General features: G+C 47.1%; 2 protein-coding genes across 2 annotated transcripts in view; one reads left to right on the top strand and one right to left on the bottom strand.

The window, feature by feature from the left end:
- Positions 1-1,858: 1,858 nt before the first annotated feature.
- LOC310850869 (uncharacterized protein C1orf50 homolog) lies at positions 1,859-6,797 on the bottom strand. Its single transcript, XM_083752891.1, has 4 exons — positions 6,602-6,797; positions 5,320-5,406; positions 4,333-4,464; positions 1,859-3,138 (listed from the first exon to the last, which is right to left on the bottom strand). The coding sequence occupies exons 1-4, from the start codon at positions 6,764-6,766 to the stop codon at positions 2,953-2,955; spliced, it is 570 nt and encodes a 189-aa protein (XP_083609017.1). The 5' UTR covers positions 6,767-6,797; the 3' UTR covers positions 1,859-2,952.
- A 997-nt stretch (positions 6,798-7,794) lies between these two features.
- Positions 7,795-20,985, top strand: part of P3H1 (prolyl 3-hydroxylase 1) — a 28,685-nt gene continuing 15,494 nt past the window's right edge. Inside the window, exons 1-7 of the mRNA XM_083752562.1 lie at positions 7,795-8,358; positions 14,272-14,424; positions 15,806-15,995; positions 16,760-16,891; positions 17,649-17,788; positions 20,131-20,220; positions 20,547-20,599. Of these exons, the coding sequence (XP_083608688.1) occupies positions 7,867-8,358; positions 14,272-14,424; positions 15,806-15,995; positions 16,760-16,891; positions 17,649-17,788; positions 20,131-20,220; positions 20,547-20,599 (1,250 nt within the window). The 5' untranslated portion in view covers positions 7,795-7,866. The remainder of the gene's footprint in view (positions 8,359-14,271; positions 14,425-15,805; positions 15,996-16,759; positions 16,892-17,648; positions 17,789-20,130; positions 20,221-20,546; positions 20,600-20,985) is intronic.

The raw sequence follows: 20,985 nt of genomic DNA, 5'->3' as shown, positions 1-20,985 counted from the left end.
TTTCCCTTACTTTTTAGGAAGAAAAAAGTGTGTCTTATGGAGCAAAAAATACGGTATTATTACTACATTTATTCATACCCTGCCTTTTTCCCTGTTGTGGACTAAAGGTTGTTTCGGATAAAGTTAAGAAGAGCTAGAAATATAGCAGGGGAAATAATTAAAAATAAACAGTGATAGAATTAAAACTCTCTATATATTATCTGTTAAAAACATAGAGATAATTACAATAAAAACAGCACCAGCACGGTAAGAGTAAATTGGGCTTCCCAGTAGATCAGCTTCCCCAGTCCTCCATTCTGTAGAACCAAGTGCCACCAGGGTCTGTCCATTTACCCACCAGGTGCCCTTCTCTTACCCCCTCCTGGTCCCCATGCCAAGTGGTATTATTGCCCTATTTCACCCTATTCCTTGGAACCACTTGGCAACACTCTTCACAGTAAGCATCTCCTTAACTAGATAGAACTTTAGCGGTCACTAAACAACTTTTGAGCATGTTTGTTGATATTACTACTATGTTTTCCACTTAGGCCTCCCAATACTTAAGATATGGATTGATTAAAGGGGTTTTTTAATTAAAAAAATCAATTATGGAAGAAATTAAGTTACATTAATCCAGCTTTGTCTCCCAGGTACTGGAGAGGTTGTCCTGGTTGAGGCTCTTACATGTCGTGGCACTATGCCCATGGTGCCCTTTTCTTCCTTCCTCAAACGTCAGTGGAACAAGCCAATAGTTTGCTTCCTTATGCTGCATTATCATTGTTGTCAAATCTCAGTTGATCAATATGTGTCCATTTTTATTGATAACAGTTAAAAAATTTAACTCTTTGCAATGCTTTTTATGACTGTATTCACTGGTATGGAGTCCTGTCACCTCTTTTTTTAATTTTGCTACCCTTGGCAGCCATTTTTTGCAGCCACCCTCAGCAATTTTATCAAGATATGAGTGCCAACATCTCTTTTTCTAATTCATTAAGAAACAGCACTGGGTCTATGAGACTTAGTTCCCAGCATGCAAGCTTTAGAACTGCTGCCGCTATGATTCGCTCCCCAGTACCTTAAGACAGGAATGGGGAATCATTTTCAGTTTGAGGGAGGCAGTAGGCCAGTGGCGTGCAGAGCAGGAGGGGTAAATTATTATTATTAGCCAAGTTACAGGGAACCAGGCAGAAAGCCTTCTCCGTAGTGGCACCCACCCTGTGGAACGCCCTCCCACCAGATGTCAAAGAGAAAAATAACTACCAAACTTTTAGAAGACATCTGAAGGCAGCCCTGTTTAGGGAAGCTTTTAATATTTAATAGGTTATTGTATTTTAGTGTGTTGTTGGAAGCCGTCCAGAGTGGCTGGAGAAATCCAGCTAGATGGGGGGGTATAAATATTAAATTATTTTTTATTATTATTATTATTATTATTATTATTATTATTAAGTTTCTGCATCTCATCCACAAAAAGTTTCTGCATTCACTTACAAACACATACACATCTGCCTTTCAATACAAGTAAGCAGACTTTAAGGACACATTCCAGCTTGGCAAAGAAGTTGTGAAGCAGGGGTGGGGCCTTGGGAGTCCTGAAGGGGCCACATTTGGCCCCCAAGCCTGAGGCTCTCTACCCTGCTGTAATATTTGCAATGGTAAAACATCATATCCGCATTGGGAGTCAAGCCTCCTAACCACAGGACACTTTTATGACCAAGGTGTGTGATAGAAAAGAAACCCAAGTCAGTCGCTCAGCTTCGGGGCAGCTATGCCTGGAAAGTACCAGCACTCTTCCGGAGAAAGAGTTGCATATCCTTTGTAGGCAAGTTGCAGGGAGGAGTCAAAAACCCACTTCCTAATGCATGTGCTGGAGTCGGTCCTCTTTTGCAAGCATTTGTTTTTAATTGAGGAAAAAACACCAAGCATCAACTTAGTTCAAAAAGAACAACATAATTGTGTTCTCTCTTTGAACAACAGCCAAATGTTCTGTAGGAAGAATCACTCACTACAGCAGCCTTATGTATAGAGCTAACAGCCTTGCTGGATCAGACCAATGTCCCAGCTAGTCCAGAGTCCTGTCCTCACAGGTACCACCCAGATTCCAGAATGGAGAATAGGTGCACTCTCCTCTCCTGCGGTTTCCAGCAACTAGTATTGCTGCCTCCAATTGTGGCAGCAGAGCATAGCAATCATAGGTAGTTGCGACCGATAGCCTTCTCCCTCCATGAATTTGTCCAATCCTCTTTTAAAGCCATCCAAGTTGTGACTATCACTGCCTCCCATGGGAATGAATTCTCCCATTTTAACCCTGTGCTGCAAGATTGCCCTCCAGTTCAGATCATTGCCTCTAAAGTCAGACCCTGACAGGGACCAAACTAGAAGCAACTGACTAGGAAAAAGACCTTGGAGTCATAGAGTTATAGCCAATGCTAGTCCTACTCAGAGCAGACCCACGGAAGAAGATGAACATAGCTCTGAATAGGATTTAGTTGGATACAACCCAAGAGTTCTCTTGATAATACTGGCATATTATTTTCAATAGATTTACTATTAATTTCATCAGATTTGTTCAGTGGATAGCTTATTTGGATGCACCGTAAATAAATTAAGGAGTCAGAACCTCTTGAGCTATTGCAGATCTCCCAGCAGATCCTGATCTGTCTTCTGTCCATCCCTGATATAGCAGGATAATTCTTGTGTGGTTTCTTGGTTTTGTTTTAATTAGTCATGATGATATTGGGGTGGAGCCTCCTTGTTCAGCAGTAAGATTGACCTGGTATGCAGCTACAGCCTTCCATGTGCTCCTTTAACTTGGGGCACTGCAGATATATTGGACTACAACTTCCATCAGCACCAGAAAGTAGAACTGGCTGGGACTGATGGGAGTTGTAGTCCAAAAAAAACAATAGCAACGCTGGAACTGATGGGAGTTATGGTCCAAAGTGTGTGGAAGGAGGAGTTGGTCTAGGTCCACCATTACATAGTAAGGCCTCGGAAGTTGGGCTCGCTGCAAGGGGGTAGCGCCGCTTGCTGGTTTAGCAGCTTCTCGAGAACGTTGAGCTCAGCGTCGCGCTTCTTGATGTCATCCGAAGGAGTCCAGGACATGTCATGCTGCAGTTTGTAGGCACCAAGGAACTCGCTTGGGCAGCTAGCCCCCCATTCCTATGAAAGTGTGGGGGGGGGGGAGAGAGAGAAGGAAAGAAACACTTATCAAGTCCCCAGAATGCCAGCAGAAAGTGTCTACACCATGCTACACCAAATCACTCAAAATCGGCATGCACAACCGATGCTCTCTACTGCTAGGCCTGTGTCCTTCAGGCTTGGGTCTTTAGCTTCTTGTTGGACCACAGTTCCCATCACCCCTGAACACTGGCTGACCTGGCTGGGGATGGTTGGGAAATGGGAGCCCACAAACATCTGGGGTGCAAGCCTGAAGAACCCTGCACTATGCTATGACAAGCATATTGGCCGACCCCTAAAGCAGCCTTCTCCAAGTACACTGGTCCCAGCATATCCTACTCTGAATGATAGCAGTTCTCCGGGGTCTAAGGTCTCCAGCTGGGATTGGGAACCTGAGTTCCTGCAGACATTGCTGGACTTCCAAATCCCACCAGCCCTAAGCCACCATGCCCAGGGGTCAGGGATGATGGAAGCAAAAGTACAGGAAAACCTAGAGGGCTACAGGCCATGATCTCCAGAGCCTCAGGCAAGAAGCTTTTCTCCATCACCTGGAGAAGCCAGGGGCTGGAATTGGGACGTTCTGTAAGCAGACAGATCTTCCTTGCCACAAAGTGATGCTAAGCATTTTGCTAGTACAATACAAACAAGATACTTTTTTTCTTATTCCGACACAATCCACAAAGAGAGTCAGGCCAGTGGTCCATCTAATCCAGCACCCTGTTCTCACAGTGGCCAAGCAAATGTCTCTTATGAAGCAGGTAAGCGTGAGCTGGGCGCAATTGCAACCCTCCCCTCCTGCAGTTTCCAGCAAATGGCACTCAGAAGCATACTGTCTCCAACAGTGGAAGTAGAACATAGTCATCAGGGTTAGAAACTACTGCCCTCCATGAATTTGTCTAACCCATGTTTAAAGTGATCAAAGCAGATGGCTATTGCTGCCTCCTGTGGAAATGAGTTCCATAGATTAGCTATAGACTCATTGTGAATAAGTAGTTTATCTGTATTCCAACACTTAGCTTCATTGGATTTTCATCAGTCTTATGGGTGTGTGGGGGGGGGAGCTTTCCTCTGTTCATTTTCTCCACATCAGGCATTATTTTTATAAGCCTCTATAATGTTACCTCTTAGTTGCCTTTTCTCTAAACTCAAAACCCTTTTAAAAGAAGGGGTCAGTACCTTAGGAGAAAGCATGGAGAAGTAGCGCTGGCCACTCTCCCGCCTGTACAGGTAATAGACATTGCCCGGCTTTTTCACAAAGTTGCAGGCAACGTGGTGCAGATCAGCATCTCTGTTAGCCTCTTCCAAAACCTAGAACACCAGAGAGAGAGAGAGAGAGAGAGCGCGCATTAACACCCCACAAGAGTCTTCGATACAAACAGTTGGCTAGAATGTGGCGCTGATAACGCCAAGGTTACAGGTTCGATCCCCATATGGGACACCTGCATATTCCTGATGGAGCACCAAATCACTGAAAACTGGCATGCAAAACAGATGCTCTCTACGAGTAGGCCAGTGTCCTTCAGGCTTGGGTCCTTAGCTGGTGTTGGACCACAGCTCCCATCACCCCTGAAAACTGGCTGGGGATGATTGTGAGCTGGGAGCCCACAAACATCTGGGGTGCAAGCCTGAAGAACCCTGCACTATGCTATGACAAGCATGTTGGACGACCCCTAAAGCAGCCTTCTCCAAGTACACTGGTCCCAGCATATCCTACTCTTCAAAGTCCCTTCCAACTCTACAGTTCTTTGATTCTATGAAATATTGCTCTTTCTCTCAAGCTTGCTGCTTTCCTCCCAAATCACATCACTGAAACTTTCAACTCTAAACTCTGGCTTTGTCCTTCTAACTAGCCTGTGCTGGGGAAGGGGGCCCACCCATTTGCCATCTCACACAGAGTCCTTTTCCTTTGTTCCCCCTTAAGGGCCCATCACCCAGGCAATCACCTCAGGGGACTTTTTTTGCCTGCAGAGATCTTGTGGACCTCTTTGCATTTGGCATTGAAGGCACCAGCAAACCAGCCAATTGGCTAGTGTGCTGTAGTGGTTAGAGATGGGGTTGCTGTGAGGATAAAACAGGGAAGTAGAGGAAAAACCTCTCTAGGGTGCGTTATTTTAGAACTTTGCAAGCCTTTTATAATGGAGTTCTTCCCTTCCCCACATTTACCTTTCTGGCTTGTTCCTGCAAGTACCGGATTTGTTCTGCTATGACGGTCAGTCTGTTGCAGGCATTTGCTCGGGTGAAATCATCAGCCTGTAGAAAAGAACGGAAACAGGAATATTTTTTAAAGAAGACTGGAAATCTGGGTCTCCATATAAGCAACAAAAGTTCAAGGGTGGTTTTTGTACAGCACTTTGAGACATTTGCGCGGAAGGGCATTCATAAATGAACAATAATAATGCATTTTAAATCAGTGAAAACCTATTGAAATTAATGGAAATAAGTTAAGTCATGGCCATTAATTTCAAGGTGTGTACTGAGGGGTGTAACCAACATTAGTGTGCTCAAACATTTTGACATATGTGAGTAGCAGTAATGACCCTATTTGTTGTTGTTGTTTAGTCATTTAGTCGTGTCCGACTCTTCGTGAGCCCATGGACCAGAGCACGCCTGGCACTCCTGTCTTCCACTGCCTCCCACAGTTTGGTCAAACTCATGCTGGTAGCTTTGAGAACCCTGTCCAACCATCTCGTCCTCTGACGTCCCCTTCTCCTTGTGCCCTCCATCTTTCCCAACATCAGGGTCTTTTTCAGGGAGTCTTCTCATGAGGTGGCCAAAGTATTGGAGCCTCAGGTTCAGGATCTGTCCTTCCAGTGAGCACTCAGTGCTGATTTCCTTCAGAATGGGACTCTTGAGTCTCCTCCAGCACCATAATTCAAAAGCATCAATTCTTTGGTGATCAGCCTTCTTTATGGTCCAGCTCTCACTTCCATACATCACTACTGGAAAAACCATAGCTTTAACTATACGGACCTTTGTTGGCAAGGTGATGTCTCTGCTTTTTAAGATGCTGTCTAGGTTAGTCATTGCTTTTCTCCCAAGAAGCTGGAGTCTTTTAATTTCATGGCTGCTGCAGAGTACATGGTTCTCCCCCTCCTAGTTAATCCCCACAAGAACCTTGTGAGGTAGGTTAGGCTGAGAGGCAGTGACTGCCCTAAGGTCACCCTGTGAGGGCTTCGTGGCCAAATGGGGATGTGAACCCCGGTGTCCCAGGTCCAAGTCCAGCATTCTAAACACTACACGAAACCGGCAAATGCAATTTGGGGGACACGCTGACATGCTCACCCTAGCTGTCATCCAGAGGCCACCATTGTCAAGGCCCACGAAACAACAACCGAACATTCTATCAGGCATTAATAAACAAACAAAAAACTCCACTCTGCACGTGCCCGGAGGCTCGTCAAACACAGGCGCTCTGCACGCTCTCAGAGGCACCCTCCTCGCTCACCTTCTGCACCTGCTCTGCTAGAGCCACCAAGTCCGAAGGCCGAGCCTTCCGCGCAGACGGCGCCAGCTGGAAGTTGGACTCCACCAACGCCGCCCCCTGAGACAAGGAGGCCGGAGACTCAGCAGCGACACCGGCTTCGGACTCCGCTTCCGCCCTGGCCGCCATTCCTCGTGGCACAAGCCCCTCCCCCTTCGACCTCCCATTGGCCTCCGATCGCCTTACGTCAGAAAGAAGGCGGGGCACCCAGGGGACAGAACGGAGTAGGCGGAGCCAGCCTTTCCGCCAATAGGGAGGCCACGAACGGGGAACGGGGTGGACGTACGAGTCGCGGAGGGGCGGAGCCTCAGGAGATTTGAGGTGCGGTTCCCTTTTGTAGGCGTGGCCACTCAGAGCCCCTCTTGAGAAAGAAGGCAGGAAATGGGCGGAGCTTCTGGGAGCGGTGCATAGACTTGCTAAAATTTTAGACTACCCCTAGGCTTCTGAAGTGGTATTGCGGGTATCAGCCGAACCTTCCCCCACTCTTTCCCCCCAAGGGGAAATCCAAAGTTTTAAGGTTAGCTGTGACTTAACAAAGTCAGGGCGGAAAGTGCCAAGGGAGAGAAAGTCCCTCCTTTTTCTGATCCTGGTCTTGTTTCGCTTGTGACATTTAAGAAGTGCAATCGGAAAGAAATCTCACTGCCTTCGGTGTAGCTGTGCAGCCCTACCCGTGTCTACTCAGAAGCGGCTATTGAATTCAAGGGGATTTACTCCCATGTAAGTGGACTTAGCATTGCACCTGCCAAGAACATTTTTGTTTAGTCAATTCCATCCAACGGAACACGGACGTGTGTTTTGATTTTTAGCTTTTGATGTGTGAATCTTGAATGTTTTAAACAGCTGCTTCTGATAGTTTCTTTTTTATTTCTTGAGTCTTCTTCTTTTTTTATAAACCACTTCGAGGTTCAAAGCAGCGCATCAAGATTTGCAATGAACAAATAAAAATAACTAAATAAGGATTGCAGGAAAGTAGAACACACACACACAATTTAAACCGAGCATTAAAAATAAAGAGCACCCATTAAAAAAATCGGCGTGCTTATGCACAAAACTGGGAGTACGCTCAACCTTACAAGGGAGGGCGGAGTCTCTGGAAGAAGAGATGCCGGGGGCGGAGCCTCTGGGAAAGGGGCGGGGCTATTTGCTACTGGGGGCGGGGCCTCTTCCCCGTCGGGGTGGGCGTGGCCAGCCTCCCTGCGCGCCCCTTCGCAGCCGGCGAGCGAGCCACGATGGCGCCCCGGGATCTGCTTGCGCGGCCCCTCTTTGGGCTCCTGTTGCTGGCGGCGCAGCTCTCCGTCCCTGCCGTCGAGGCCGAGACGGACCTTTCCTCGCTTCCCGCGGATATGCTGCTGGCGGCGGGCACGGAGGCTTACGCCCGCGGGGACTGGAACGCCGTCATCCTGCATATGGAGAGGGCGCTGCGGGCGCGGGAGGCGCACCGGGCGCGCCTGATCCAGTGCCGCTTGCGCTGCGCTGCCAACAGCACCGACGGAGCCCCGTCTCGCCCGGCGGAGGACGAACAGCAGCACCCGGCACCTCCCGCCGTCGGAGAGCGGCGCCCGCTGGACGACCTCCGCTTCTTCGGGCAGCTCCTCCGCCGCGCCGGCTGCCTCCGCAAGTGCCTCCCCGACGGCGCCTCCCGCTACCAGCTCGGCGAGGAGACGGAGCTGGAGTTCCGCAAGCGCAGTCCGTACAACTATCTCCAAGTGGCTTATTTCAAGGTAGCTTGATCACTTGGATCGGGGACTGATGGCGATAGGATGGGGGGGGGTTCAAATGGATCGGGACCTTCTCAGGGAGGAAAGGAGTCACGGGAGCCCCTCTGGGGGATCGATCCAGCTTGGTTTGGATTCCTCCCAATCCTCTCTGCGTATTTACCGGGGAAGTAGGCCCCGTCGAGTTCGGTTGGATTCAGTTTTAGCAAAAGTTAGAGGGGATTGGAAGAGATGATTTGATGCTGCTGGTTGGAGCCCTAACTGATTTTAATGATCCCTTAAGAATGTGAGAAGAGCTCAAATCTAGTCTAGCATCCTATTCTCACAGTGGCCAACCAGATGCCTACTGGGACAGCTTTGTCAGCAGATCTGGAGGCTCTTAATCTCAGGGTCGTGGGTTCGAGCCCCACATTGGACAGAAGATTCCTGCGTTGCAGGAGGGTGGTCTAGATGACCATCGGGTCCCTTCCAACTCTTAAAGGTAAAGGGACCCCTGACCATTAGGTCCAGTCGTGGCCGACTCTGGGGTTGCGGCGCTCATCTCGTTTTATTGGTCATGTAGTCAGCATGACTAAGCCGCTTCTGGCGAACCAGAGCAGCACACGGAAACGCTGTTTACCTTCCCGCTGGTACCTATTTATCTACTTGCACTTTTGTGCTTTCGAACTGCTAGGTTGGCAGGAGCAGAGACAGAGCAATGGGAGCTCACCCCGTCGCAGGGATTTGAACCGCCGACCTTCTGATCGGCAATTCCTAGGCTCTGTGGTTTAACCCACAGCGCCACCCACGTGCCCCTTCCAACTCTTACAATTCTATAATTCCGTACCATGGAAACTGGCAAGCAGGCCCTGCGTCGTCCGAGTCCACTCTCCTCTCCTGTAGTTTTCAGCAACTGATATTCAGAAGCATTGCTTCCTCCAACAGTGGAGGTAGAAACATAGCCATCAGGGCTAGTAGCCATTGATAGCCTTAGTTTGGCTAATCCTCTTTTAAAGTAGACCACGTTGATGGCCATCACTTCCTCTGAATTCCCCAGGGCTGGCCAATTCCCAAGACAAAAAAAATTCCTTCCAGTAGCACCTTAAAGACCAACTAAGTCAGTTCTTGGTATGAGCTTTTGTGTGCATGCACACTTCTTCAGATACACTGTGTGTATACAAGTGTGTATCTGAAGAAGTGTGCATGCACACGAAAGCTCATACCAAGAACTGACTTAGTTGGTCTTTAAGGTGCTACTGGAAGGAATTTTTTTGTTTTGACTATGACAGACCAACACGGCTACCTATCTGTAACAACAATTCCCAAGAGACTGCGATCTACTCATAGTTAAAGACTAGCAGTGATCTACCCCCTTTTGAGGGGTTCAGGTCAAAGTTATTGAGCTTTTTTGATGGAGGAGGCGCAGGGCAAAAAGGCTGAGCTTTTTTAGGGGAGCAAGACTTCTTTGGGGAATCCAGTGATCTACTGGTGATCTAGTCCAGACGTCCACTGATCTACCGGTAGATCACGATCTACCTGTTGGACGTACCTGCGAGTTCATGCACTGTCTGAAGAAATACTTTCTTTTGTCGATCCCTGATCTTCCAACGTTCACTTTGATTTTAATATTCATGTCCCAAATTGTGCTGTCTCCACACCAGTGCCACTTTAAGCCTCACTGAACATGGTGGTGCTTACTTCTGAGTAGGCATGCAGGGCGAGAAATTATTTTCCTTCTTGAACAGTAAGCTGTGTGGCCTTTCAGTGATTTAAAACGATAGCAAGTTCAGGACACAACTTAAAGTCAATACAAATGCCACAAGCATTTGTGGTAGCTAAAGCAAAGCCTCCCCAGTTCAGAGCAGTATACCTTCTCTTATGGTGGGACTTAAATAGCGATGGCAGTCTCTCCCCCCACACTTGTGAGCTTCCATGCAGTATTTCTGGAGACAGATTATTGGGCAACATGGACTTTTAATCTGATTCGGCAAGGTATCTCCTTTGAAGAGGAGCCCTCAAAGTTTTTTATTTTGAAGATACAGCAATGGGATAATTTAGGAGAGATGGAACTGAGAAACAAGAGAAACAAAGAGAATAGGGAAAAAAGCTTGAGAGAAAGGACTTGTGCCTATGGGCCTCACTGCCACTTAGTAGGCTTTTGAAAGGAAAAGGTCAGTGGCCACTAGTCAAAATGCCTAAGTTGAACCTCCAGGTTCAGAGGCAGTTTAGCACAAAACACATTTTTTCCATGCCCTGCTGGTGGGCTTCCCAGAGGTCCCCCCCCACACACACTCTGGAGAAACAGGATGCTGAAGTTTGGTCTGATCCAGCAGAGCTGATCCATGCCATGATCTAAAAGAGGCAGCTGTTAGTGGCTAGGGCAGGAGGTCAAGTATGGCCCTCCAGGCCCATTTATCTGGCCCTTGGAAATCTCCCCAGGCCTTTTGACGACTCTGCTTTGTACTCCAGATACTTCCCCATCACTAGCACATGGCCCTCAGAAGATTTCCCAGAAGGGAATGCGTCCCCCTGGCTGAAGAAGAGTCCCCGTCCCTCCACTAGGCAGTCCTGGCAGTAGGGAAAACGCTTCCCTGCCATCTGACATCGTGTAGGTTGAGGTCGAAGAAACGTTAATATGGAAAGAAACAGAGAAACTAGGCTACAGGTACAGAGACTGGAGGAAGGAGAGAGAAAGAAAACAGAAATTGCAAAGCCGCTAAGAGACAGAGCTGAAAATCTGCACAATCTTTCGCATCTCCACCTGCAAAATGGGGTATAATAATAACGGTTTATCGTGCAAGCTCGTAAGGATTGCAGCTAGATAAATGCATGTAAAATACGCCAAGTGCTTTAAAGTGCCATACAGAGGTTGAACATATTATTAATCGTATCTGTGTAATAAACTGCAGCTGTGGGCAAAAATAATCACACTGGGAGAAAGCAAAAAAACAGCACCATCTGCATCTCGAAACGCATCCATTATCAGAGAAATGGTTTTGCCGTTGCTGGCAATCGCAACAAGGAGGGCACTGTTGCCCTCCAGTCTAGCATGCAGGCTTCCCATTGAGACTTCCGATTAGTCACTGTGACAGGAGGATGCTGGACCAGGTGGGCCACTAGCTTTGGTCCAGCGTGCATCAGATCTGTCTCACATCCATGCTTAGGACTGGACCTGCCACTGCATTTCAGCCCCAATCCTGCTGCCGCTGCCCCCATGAATGAACCTATGGGCTTTCTCTTTTGCCTCATGCACCAGTGGCTGGGTCGGTTGCAATGCCATTGACCAATGCCTGGACTTTGCCCGAGTCCTGGAAGTATCTCCCCTTTGTTGGAAGTCTGGGAAAAGTTGGAGAACTGAATTGGTCATTCCTGATTTCCTGTGGCACAATTGGAAAACGAAGGAATACTTTGTCCTTATATAGGAAGCAGCCTTGTAGAAAGCCCTGGGTCTTGGTTGCAATGTCTGAACAGAACAAAGCAGAGATGGAGGAGCTGATGAGTTTGAGCTGCCTGGATTCAGGGACAGTTATTGCAGAAAGGGTTTTGCCTTTAATCACTTTTCCAGTTCTGAAGAGTTGACCCGGCCTGTCTCTCTTATAGTCTCCATCCATTTGTCTGCCACATGTTCACTCCAGCCACTTAGAAAGCGTTTTTCCTGCTCCTTCCCCTGCGGCCAGAAGTTCAGCCCTTCCTCTCTCGCCTCTCTCTCTCTCTCTCTCTCTCCTCCCTACTTCCTTAGGAGGGGCAATGTGCCACGTCCATAGAGGGGCTGCGCAGGAAGACGAAAAACAGAGCGGGGCCCTCCCCCATGGTCTCAGGTTTCAGAGCCAATTCAACAACTGGAGTTGAGAAAGCAAATATGGAAATAGCCAGGCTCTCTTTCTCCCCCACCAAAACCCCGTTGGCTTCTCTGTGGCTGATTCCTAAGCTCTCTCCATTCTTAAAAGGCAAAAACCCGCAGTTTAACCCTCCTGCTTTTCCTATCTATCGGATAGGGTGATTTATGTCCTCCAGTTGGCTGCCCTGCCTTCGCAGTGAACTGCTTGTGGGGTGTTTGCATGCCTTCCTGTTAGTTTTGGGGGGCCCTCTCTAGAAATCCTTTTCATTGTGTGTTTGTGCAAAGCTGTGCTCATGATGGTATCAGGACCGTTAGACGCGTTGCACAGACACACGCCTTCTTTTCCGATTGATGCCTGTTCCAAAACTTCCTGCTGGAATCTTTTTGCAAATGTTCAGGTTCTTTTTTTTTTACTTTCAATCATGCTTATTGTTTTTAGAAAACACAATCCATTAAAACAGCAACAAATCACTACGCAGGCATTAATAACAGCAGCAATCAGGTTTTTCCTCCAAAAGCCCTTTAATATATATATATATATATATATATATATATATATATATATATATGTATATGTATATCTTTTAAAAATTAAAATTCAGTGGTACCTCGGGTTAAGTACTTAATTCGTTCTGGAGATCCGTACTTAACCTGAAACTGTTCTTAACCTGAAGCACCACTTTAGCTAATGGGGCCTCCTGCTGTTGCCGTGCCGCCGGAGCCCGAATTCTGTTCTTATCCTGAAGCAAAGTTCTTAACCTGAACTTTCTGGCTTAGTGGCTTAGTGGAGTGTGTAACCTGAAGCATATGTAACCTGAGGTCATTTTCCAAATAATAAAACCAATTAAAAACCCAGCAACAGCAAAAAAATTCTAAGAAATAGGGGATGTCCTTTAAGAGGGATCTGACCAGCTTCTTTAAGATGACTTCCAAAGCACAAACGTTGGAAGCATTTCATTGTCTATATCTGTCAGCAAACTTGAATGGAGTGGCCATAAGAAATCTCATTCATTTTTTTCTGCTTTGATGTTCTGTAGCTCCAGAATTGCCCCTCCAGATGGCAATAATGGGCTAACCCTAGGGAAGCATCACAGAACCGTGATTAAAGTAGAATGATGTGTGTGGACTGTTGCAGAATTCATACAAGCAATTTGGAGGGGGCTTTGAATGGTGGTAGAAGGGGGTGAGGGAGGGGCAGCCTTTTCTGCCTCGGGCAGCAAAATGTCTTTGGCTGGCCCTGAAACTCTCAAACAGCAGGGCTTGTTGTTGCAATTTTGGTAATCTCAGGTTCAGCACCTCTGCATGTGTAGAAACTGGACTGTTATACAAAAGTAAAACATTTTATCTGCCCAGGCTTTTGGTTTTTGATTGGGAGGGTCACATGGATGTAACTTGGCTGTTTTCATGCTCATTTTTTATAGTGGGGTAGGTAGAACATGTGCAGGATATATATTTTAAAAGAACTATTTGTTTGCATCTGATCTTAATGTCTGTTAGGTCTGTTTTTGTTGTGCACTTTGAGACATGGTAATCATCATCATCATCATCATCATTATTATTATTTTCAAAGCTTTGCTCGCTTCAGCCTCTGATACAGTGGTACCTCAGGTTAAGACTTAATTTGTTCCGGAGGTCCGTTCTTAACCTGAAACTGTTCTTAACCTGAGGTACCACTTTAGCTAACGGGGCCTGCTGCTGCCGCGCAATTTCTGTTCTCATCCTGAAGCAAAGTTCTTAACCCAAGGTACTATTTCTGGGTTAGTGGAGTCTAACCTGAAACGTCTGTAACCTGAAGCATCTGTAACCCGAGGTACCACTGTACTACTCTTTACTAGCATACCCTATAATAGCATAGGGAAGTTTTTAATATTTAATGCTGTATTGTTTTTAACACTCGATTGGGAGCCACCCAGAGTGGCTGGGGAAACTCAGCCGGATGGCCGGGGTATAAATAATAAGTTATTATTATTAATCCTCACCCCACCCCACAGAGGTTTGGCTCAAACAGTAGAGGACTCCTAGGCTGTGAAAGGCTCCCCAACTTTGGTCCACCAAGTTTCATCTCATGCACTCAACACTGTCTTTATTCCTCCCTCCCTCAGATCAACAAGCTCGACAAAGCCGTGGCCGCAGCCCACACGTTCTTTGTGGCCAACCCTGACCACATGGAGATGCGGCAGAACTTGGACTACTACCAGATGATGGCTGGCGTCAAAGACTCTGACTTTGTCGACTTGGAGGCCAAGCCACACATGGTAAGAACGCCATTGGCCACTGTACCTCACCCATGCCCAGATTCTCCCCCCAACACACATACACACATATGCACAGAGAGTCCATATTCTGCCCACAGGAGCCAACTCCTAGGCCCTGAGGGATCTCCAGCCCCCCAAATAAAATATTTGAGGGGATTGTCCCGTCCCCCTCAAGTTGATGGGCATTGCCATTCAAATGGTGTGCGTGCACCACATCATATGATCGATTATGAGGGGCGGGGCTTACCTCCCCCCTCCCCAATATTTTATTCAAAATGGTGCCTCTGATTCTGTCTATGAATTATTACCTAAGCTGGTCCAGAATCTATCCTGGGCTACATAAATTCCACATTTTGAGCCACAAATGTGGTCTCCAAATTGGTCTTTCTGTGAACCGTGTGGCGTTGCAGAGGAGACTTAGCAAGTAGGTGTCAGGGTTCAATCCTGCCCAGGCCTGAAACCTGGGGACACCTGTGAGGAGGAGGGGAGGCAGAACCCTCCCCCTCACCACCAAAAAAAAAAAAACCCACAAAACATTCCAGCATCCCTCAACATTCAAACACGGTCATTCCAGCCATAAGAATGGAGGTTTCCACAGCAGCTGCTTGGGTTCCTGAATGGAAAATTCCCACCACAGGGCCTAGAGGTGGCCAATCCTGTTTCACCGCCTGAGGCGAAACAGCAATTGCTGCCGGCCCGCTCCCCTTCTATTGCCGGAAGCTCCCAGTTCTTGCAAGAGCCAGGGTTCTCCCCAAAGCATTGAAGGCAACTCAAGTTCTCGGCTCAGGGACAGGTAAGATGAGTGGCAACACCACATGCTGGAACACCTCATTCTTGCTGACAGTGGCAGGAAAAATGGGGTGAGCTGGTCCAGACCAGAGCAGCTACATTGCTTGTTGAGCCAAACTACTGCCAGTATATAACACCTTGCTTGTGGGATTCGCACTGGTGGCCAAACTGCAACTGGGCCAAGTTTGAGGTGCTGCCGTATAAGGCACGGTGTTTCTTACTGTACACCTGAGAGACGGCCTGCTCCCTTATGTATCTCCTCCCAGTTTCAAAGATCCCAGAAAGCCTCTCCTCATTGACCTGCAGCAGGGCCTCCAAGGTGGGTGCCCCATTCTGGGGAATCCGACAGGCACCCACCCTCTGTGCTTTCCAGAAATAACTGAAGGAATTTTTGTTCTGACAGGCTTTGCCAGCTAGATAAAAAGGGTTTTTGCCATGAGCCTTAATAAAGTCTGAGAAATCAAGATTCCTCCAAGCATATGCTATGTGCAGCCTAGCTAAGATTGAGGTTGGTGGACTAGCTTCCAATCCGTGCTTCCCATCTCTCGCACAAGTTCTGACTGCTTCACATGCTTTCCCCTTTTTTTTGTAGGAAGAATTCCGCCTGGGCGTGAGTTACTACACGGAGGAGAAGCCCCAGGCGGCCATCTTGCACCTGGAGAAGGCACTAGAAGCCTACTGGGTCGCCGACACAGAGTGTCGAGCCCTTTGCGAGGGGCCGTACGTTTACGAAGGCTACAACTACCTCGAGTACAACGCGGACCTTTTCCAAGCTATCATTGGTGAGCCCCACCCAGCGTCGCGTGTCATGGACAAGCGAACGAATCTCCATGAATTCTTTTCTCTAAATGCTGAAGCACCCCATTCAGTTTGTGGCTGGACTGCACCACTCAGGAGCAGGGGACATGGGTGGCGCTGTGGTCTAAACCACTGAGCCTCTTGGGCTTGCTGATCAGAAGGTCAGCGGTTCAAATCCCCGCAGCAGGGTGAGCTCCCGTTGCTCTGTCCCAGCTCCTGCCAACCTAGCCGTTCCAAAGCACGCCAGTGCAAGTAGTGGTTTAGTCATGCTGGCCACATGACCCGGAAAGCTGTCTGCGGACAAACGCCAGCTCCCTCGGCCTGAAAGCAAGATGAGCACTGCACCCCATAGTCGCCTTTGACTGGACTTAACTGTCCAGGGGTCCTTTACCTTTTTTTCCCTTTTCTTTTTAACCACTCAGGAGCATACGAAGTGAAGAGGGCTGGGAGTTGGTTTGCCAATGCAGTCTGGGAAAATTAAATCCAAACCACAGCTGCAAAGGGGCAAAGCTGTCTGCATTGAACGACAAGGAACAGGGTTGTTCCTTGTATCCACACCCTTTCCTGCCCCACACCTGACGTCACATATAACATTAGGTGTGGCGTAGGAAGCCAGGGTTTGGTCTGTCCTGGGTCTGATATGGCATACAGCATGTAGGTTACTGCCTCTGGCCTCAAAACCCCCTCTAACTCTCTGGTCCTGTTCTTAAGAAGAAACCTGGTTTGTCGTCGTTTGTTGTTTTGCCAGATCACTACACACAAGTGTTGAGCTGCAAGCAAGGCTGCGTCACAGAACTTGCATCTCAAACCGGAACTGAGAAGCCCATTGAGGACTTCCTCCCATCTCATTTCAACTACCTTCAGTTTGCCTACTACAACAGTAAGTTGAGAGAAAAGGTCCAGGCACAATGGTTCTTATTTTTGTGGTAAGAAACTGGCCTGCTTCCCCTTTCAGTTGTTTTACTCTGTGCCCCATTTGCAGGAAAAAGTATCCTTTGGACCCTCATGATATCACATACCTAAAATGCACCACACATTGTACACTATACAATAAATGTGTTTGTCTGGATAATGTGTTAATATATACACTTCGTAACACCCAAAGAGGCTTCTAAGCGGTTTGCAAGTACAGTAGTACCTCTGGATACAAATGGGATCCGTTCCGGATCTCCATTCGCATCCTGAAGGGAATGTAACCCGCGCAGGTCGTGCTTCGCTGCTTCCGCGCATGCGTGTGACTTCATTTTGACCGTCTGCGCATGCGCAAGCGGCGAAACCCAAAAGTAACACCCCTTCAGTGAAGCAGGAGGAGAAATGGAAGGGGCTCCGTTTCTCCTGCTGCTTTGCTGAAGGAGCACTGCGCAGAGAGGGAGAGATTTTTTTTTTCTTGTTCTCCCCCTCTAAAACTAGGTGCGTCTTATGGTCGGGTGCGTCCTATAGAGCGAAAAATACGGTACATTCTCCCTCCACTGCTATGCCTCTGAATAGCAGTTGCTGTTGCTCCCAGGTCCTGCTTGCAAGATTCCCCTTGGTGGATCTGATAATCCGCCCCTCTGGACCAAGTGGGTGCCTGGCCTGATCCAGATGCAGGTCTTCTTTTTTTTACGTCCTTATGCAGGTTCTCTCCCCTTTTCCAGGCGGCGACTACGAGAAGGCCATTGAGTGTGCCAAAACCTATTTGCTCTTCTTCCCTAATGACGAAGTGATGAAACAGAACCTGGCCTACTACACAGCTGTGCTGGGGGACAACCTGGCCACGCCCATAGGCCCCAGAAAGGTGGGTGTCCCAGCAGGTGGGGTACAGGGGCTCACGGGTACAACGAAAAGCACAGAATAAATATCAAGACTAAATAAGTGAGCATATTATAAAAAACAGCACTGAATCAAAACAAAATCGTTTTGAAAACAACAATGCGGAGGGGATGCATAACACACATACACACACAGAAGGCCTGCCACAACACAACGACCAGTTAGTGGCCAAAGACCTGTCTGAACAAGAAAAGAAAGTCTTTTCCCCCAAGAGGGATTCTTAGATAAATGTTATTTTTTTCCATTTTACATATATTTGCTGATTTTTTTTACATCAATCCATATTCTGCGTTTTCTTCAATGTACCTCTCCTCCTTTTGTAGCACCCTGCTTGTGGTTAACGCTTAGCTGGAATGAAATATTCAACGCAGCAATAGAGAAATTAAAATAATAATTTATTTGTCAGACAAATAAATGAGAGGCACAGTGGTATATGGTTACCAAGCTCTGGCCTGGCCTCCTGCCATTATGGCCAGCACTTATATTTCCTTAACCCAGCCCCCTTGCTCCTCCTGTGGCTGCCTCTGTCCAATCAGCCTGTTTGAAATTCCTATTGGCTGTTTGCTAGAACCAATCACAAAAGATACACCCATTTCCTTTTGCCTTTTATGGGAAACAAAAAGCTATATATTCTTCTATCTATAAATGACAAATAAGTAGTCATTTATCTTACATTTGTCTCAACAAGGAACCTTAATTACCAGCTCACCTCTTGCCCTCCTTGCCCTATTGCCCTCCAAAACAGATGGTTAATAGTTTTAAATTTTTATCTTAAACAGATGTCAAGGATCTTGAGCTCACATCATCATTGAAAGATCTCCTTCTTTTGGAGGTCTTTAAACAAAGGCCTGACAACCATATGTGTGCTCTAATGATGTTTCCTGCTTCTCAGGGGGGCTGGGCTGGTGGCTGACTTAATTTCAGGATAGTTACAACTCTTACAACTATATGAAATAAGAATCTAGCATAAGGATTTAACATTTCTTAGTTTCTAAATCCTTTGCATAATTACATTTAAGCCAATATATTTCATACATTATCATAGGTAGCTTTTTAGAAGAATAAACCTTCTCAAAGTAAAAAGGAATAGTTTACAGCCTCAAAATAAAATAGGAAGAAGCCTCTTCTTCTGTTTACACTCCCCTTCTCCAGCCAGTTGCTTTTCCATTTGCTCTTGGCCTTTTAACCTTAGGAAAATATGGCTCAAGTTTAATGGGAGGCACATGGTTTTATTTTACTATTTATCAACTTAATTTAATCGCTTTTACAGCTTAGTTGTACTCTGCAACATGCAAGGTCAGTGACCTCGCTCTCAGCCCTTTTTAAGACTTTGAGAATTGTTTTCTGCTATAAATCAGGGGGCCCCCTTGTCCAGGAGGATAAACATCTTGCCAAAGTACTTAGGCAGCTGGTCTTCTGCCTGGCATGAAACATTTGAAAATCTTTAAGCTCATTTTAAAATACAGGCCCTGATCAAAATATAAGCCTTGATAAAAATGCAGGCTATGATTAGATGCCTCACTTTCTGCAGTTACTTATTTATATCTTTTTATTACTGCCTATCCCATTTATATTAGAAAAGGAAAGGAAGTCTTTGCCTACCAGCAAGAGGAAAGCAGAGAGGGGACCATCCTAGTATGGAGTGAAACTTACTTTTTGTAAATTTCTTCAGTGAGTGGGGTCTTAAAAAGATGCTTTGGGGTGTGAGGAATTCAAACCTACTATTCTTTTTGTGATCGGACAACATTTAGCTTGATAAGTCTATATTTGATGAAGAGGCACATAAACTGCTTTCGGGAAACCAAAGAATTTTAATTTTACCTCCTGTAAATGTCAGGTAACCATAAATATAATTGAAAGTGCTTGGCAGTCATTTTTGATTATTTCTATGCAGTTTTACACAAATTCACTTACCAGGCAAAACTAGATTATACCAATTAAACCAAAATATGTTTCAGATTCCCAAGTCGTAATATGGGAACTTTTTAGCGCCCCCCCTTTTTTTTTGGAATTCAAAAGTTGAAACAATTCAACACACCCCTACTGGCCTGGGCTCCCCGTGGAAAGACGTTCCACAATCTGGGAGCAGCTACTAAGCCCCTCTCTCTCACCAAACATGCCTGGGAGGGTGGCAGGATTGAGAGAAAGACTTCCCTAGGAGATCTCAGACCCCAGGCTGAGGGAGATCTGGTCCTTCAGCTGAACCACGCCACAAGGTTCCCCACCCCTGTGCTGGCTAATCGAGGAATCTGTTTGATTTGCCCGCTTCTGACTTTTCTGTCCTCCTTTTCTCCCCCTGCCCCTCAGGATGTTGAGCTCTATTGGAGACGCAGCCTTCTGGAGAAAGAGCAGCTTTTCTTCGCCTACGACGTCTTTGGGATCCCCTTCGTGGACCCGGTAAGAGGCGGCTCCTTCGGCCTGACACCCGTTCTGTTTTGCCCTTTTTTTAAGGAAAGGCGGATTAGGGGAAAGTGCAAAGTATGGGGCCTAGGGCTTTGAGGTGGGGAAGTGACAGAGCTGGCGCTGTGTGAGTCAAGGAGGAAGGGATCTGTGGATAGCTACATGTTATTGGACTACAGTTCCCATCATCCCCAGTTTCTGAACACAGTGACTGAGCCGCTGAGTCCAGAAAGCTCAGCAGGCCCAGAATTCCACCACCCCTGGTTGTATGTTTTTGGTGAATTCCTTGCGCTAAGTTCTTTTTCTCTCCCCCTGTTTTTAAGGACACTTGGACACCGGAAGAGGTGATACCTAAGAGGCTGCAAGAGAAGCAGAAGTGAGCACCTTTTTCAATAAACTTTCTCTCCCCCCCCCCCCATTTTTAAAAATGCTTTTATATGCCACTTTTTCCTTCAAGGAGCCCCAGGTGGCCCCCATGGCTCCCCTCCTCATTTAATCCCCAGAACAACCCTCTGAGGTAAACGGCCTCGGCCCTGTATACCTGAAGGAGCATCTCCACCCCCATCGTTCAGCCCGGACACTGAGATCCAGCGTTGAGGGCCTTCTGGTGGTTCCCTCATTGCGAGAAGTGAGGTTACAGGGAACGAGACAGAGGGCCTTCTTGGTAGTGGCGCCCGCCCTGTGGAACGCCCTCCCTTCAGATGTGAAGGAAATAAACAGCTATCTTATGTTTAAGAGACAGCCCTGTTTAGGGAAGTTTTT

This window comes from Podarcis gaigeae, assembly GCF_964106915.1.
Source record: "Podarcis gaigeae genome assembly, chromosome: 8".
In the NCBI taxonomy this organism is placed as follows: Eukaryota; Metazoa; Chordata; class Lepidosauria; order Squamata; family Lacertidae; genus Podarcis; species Podarcis gaigeae.
Note: the sequence above shows the minus strand (reverse complement) of the source record. Positions and strands in the feature narration are given on the sequence as shown.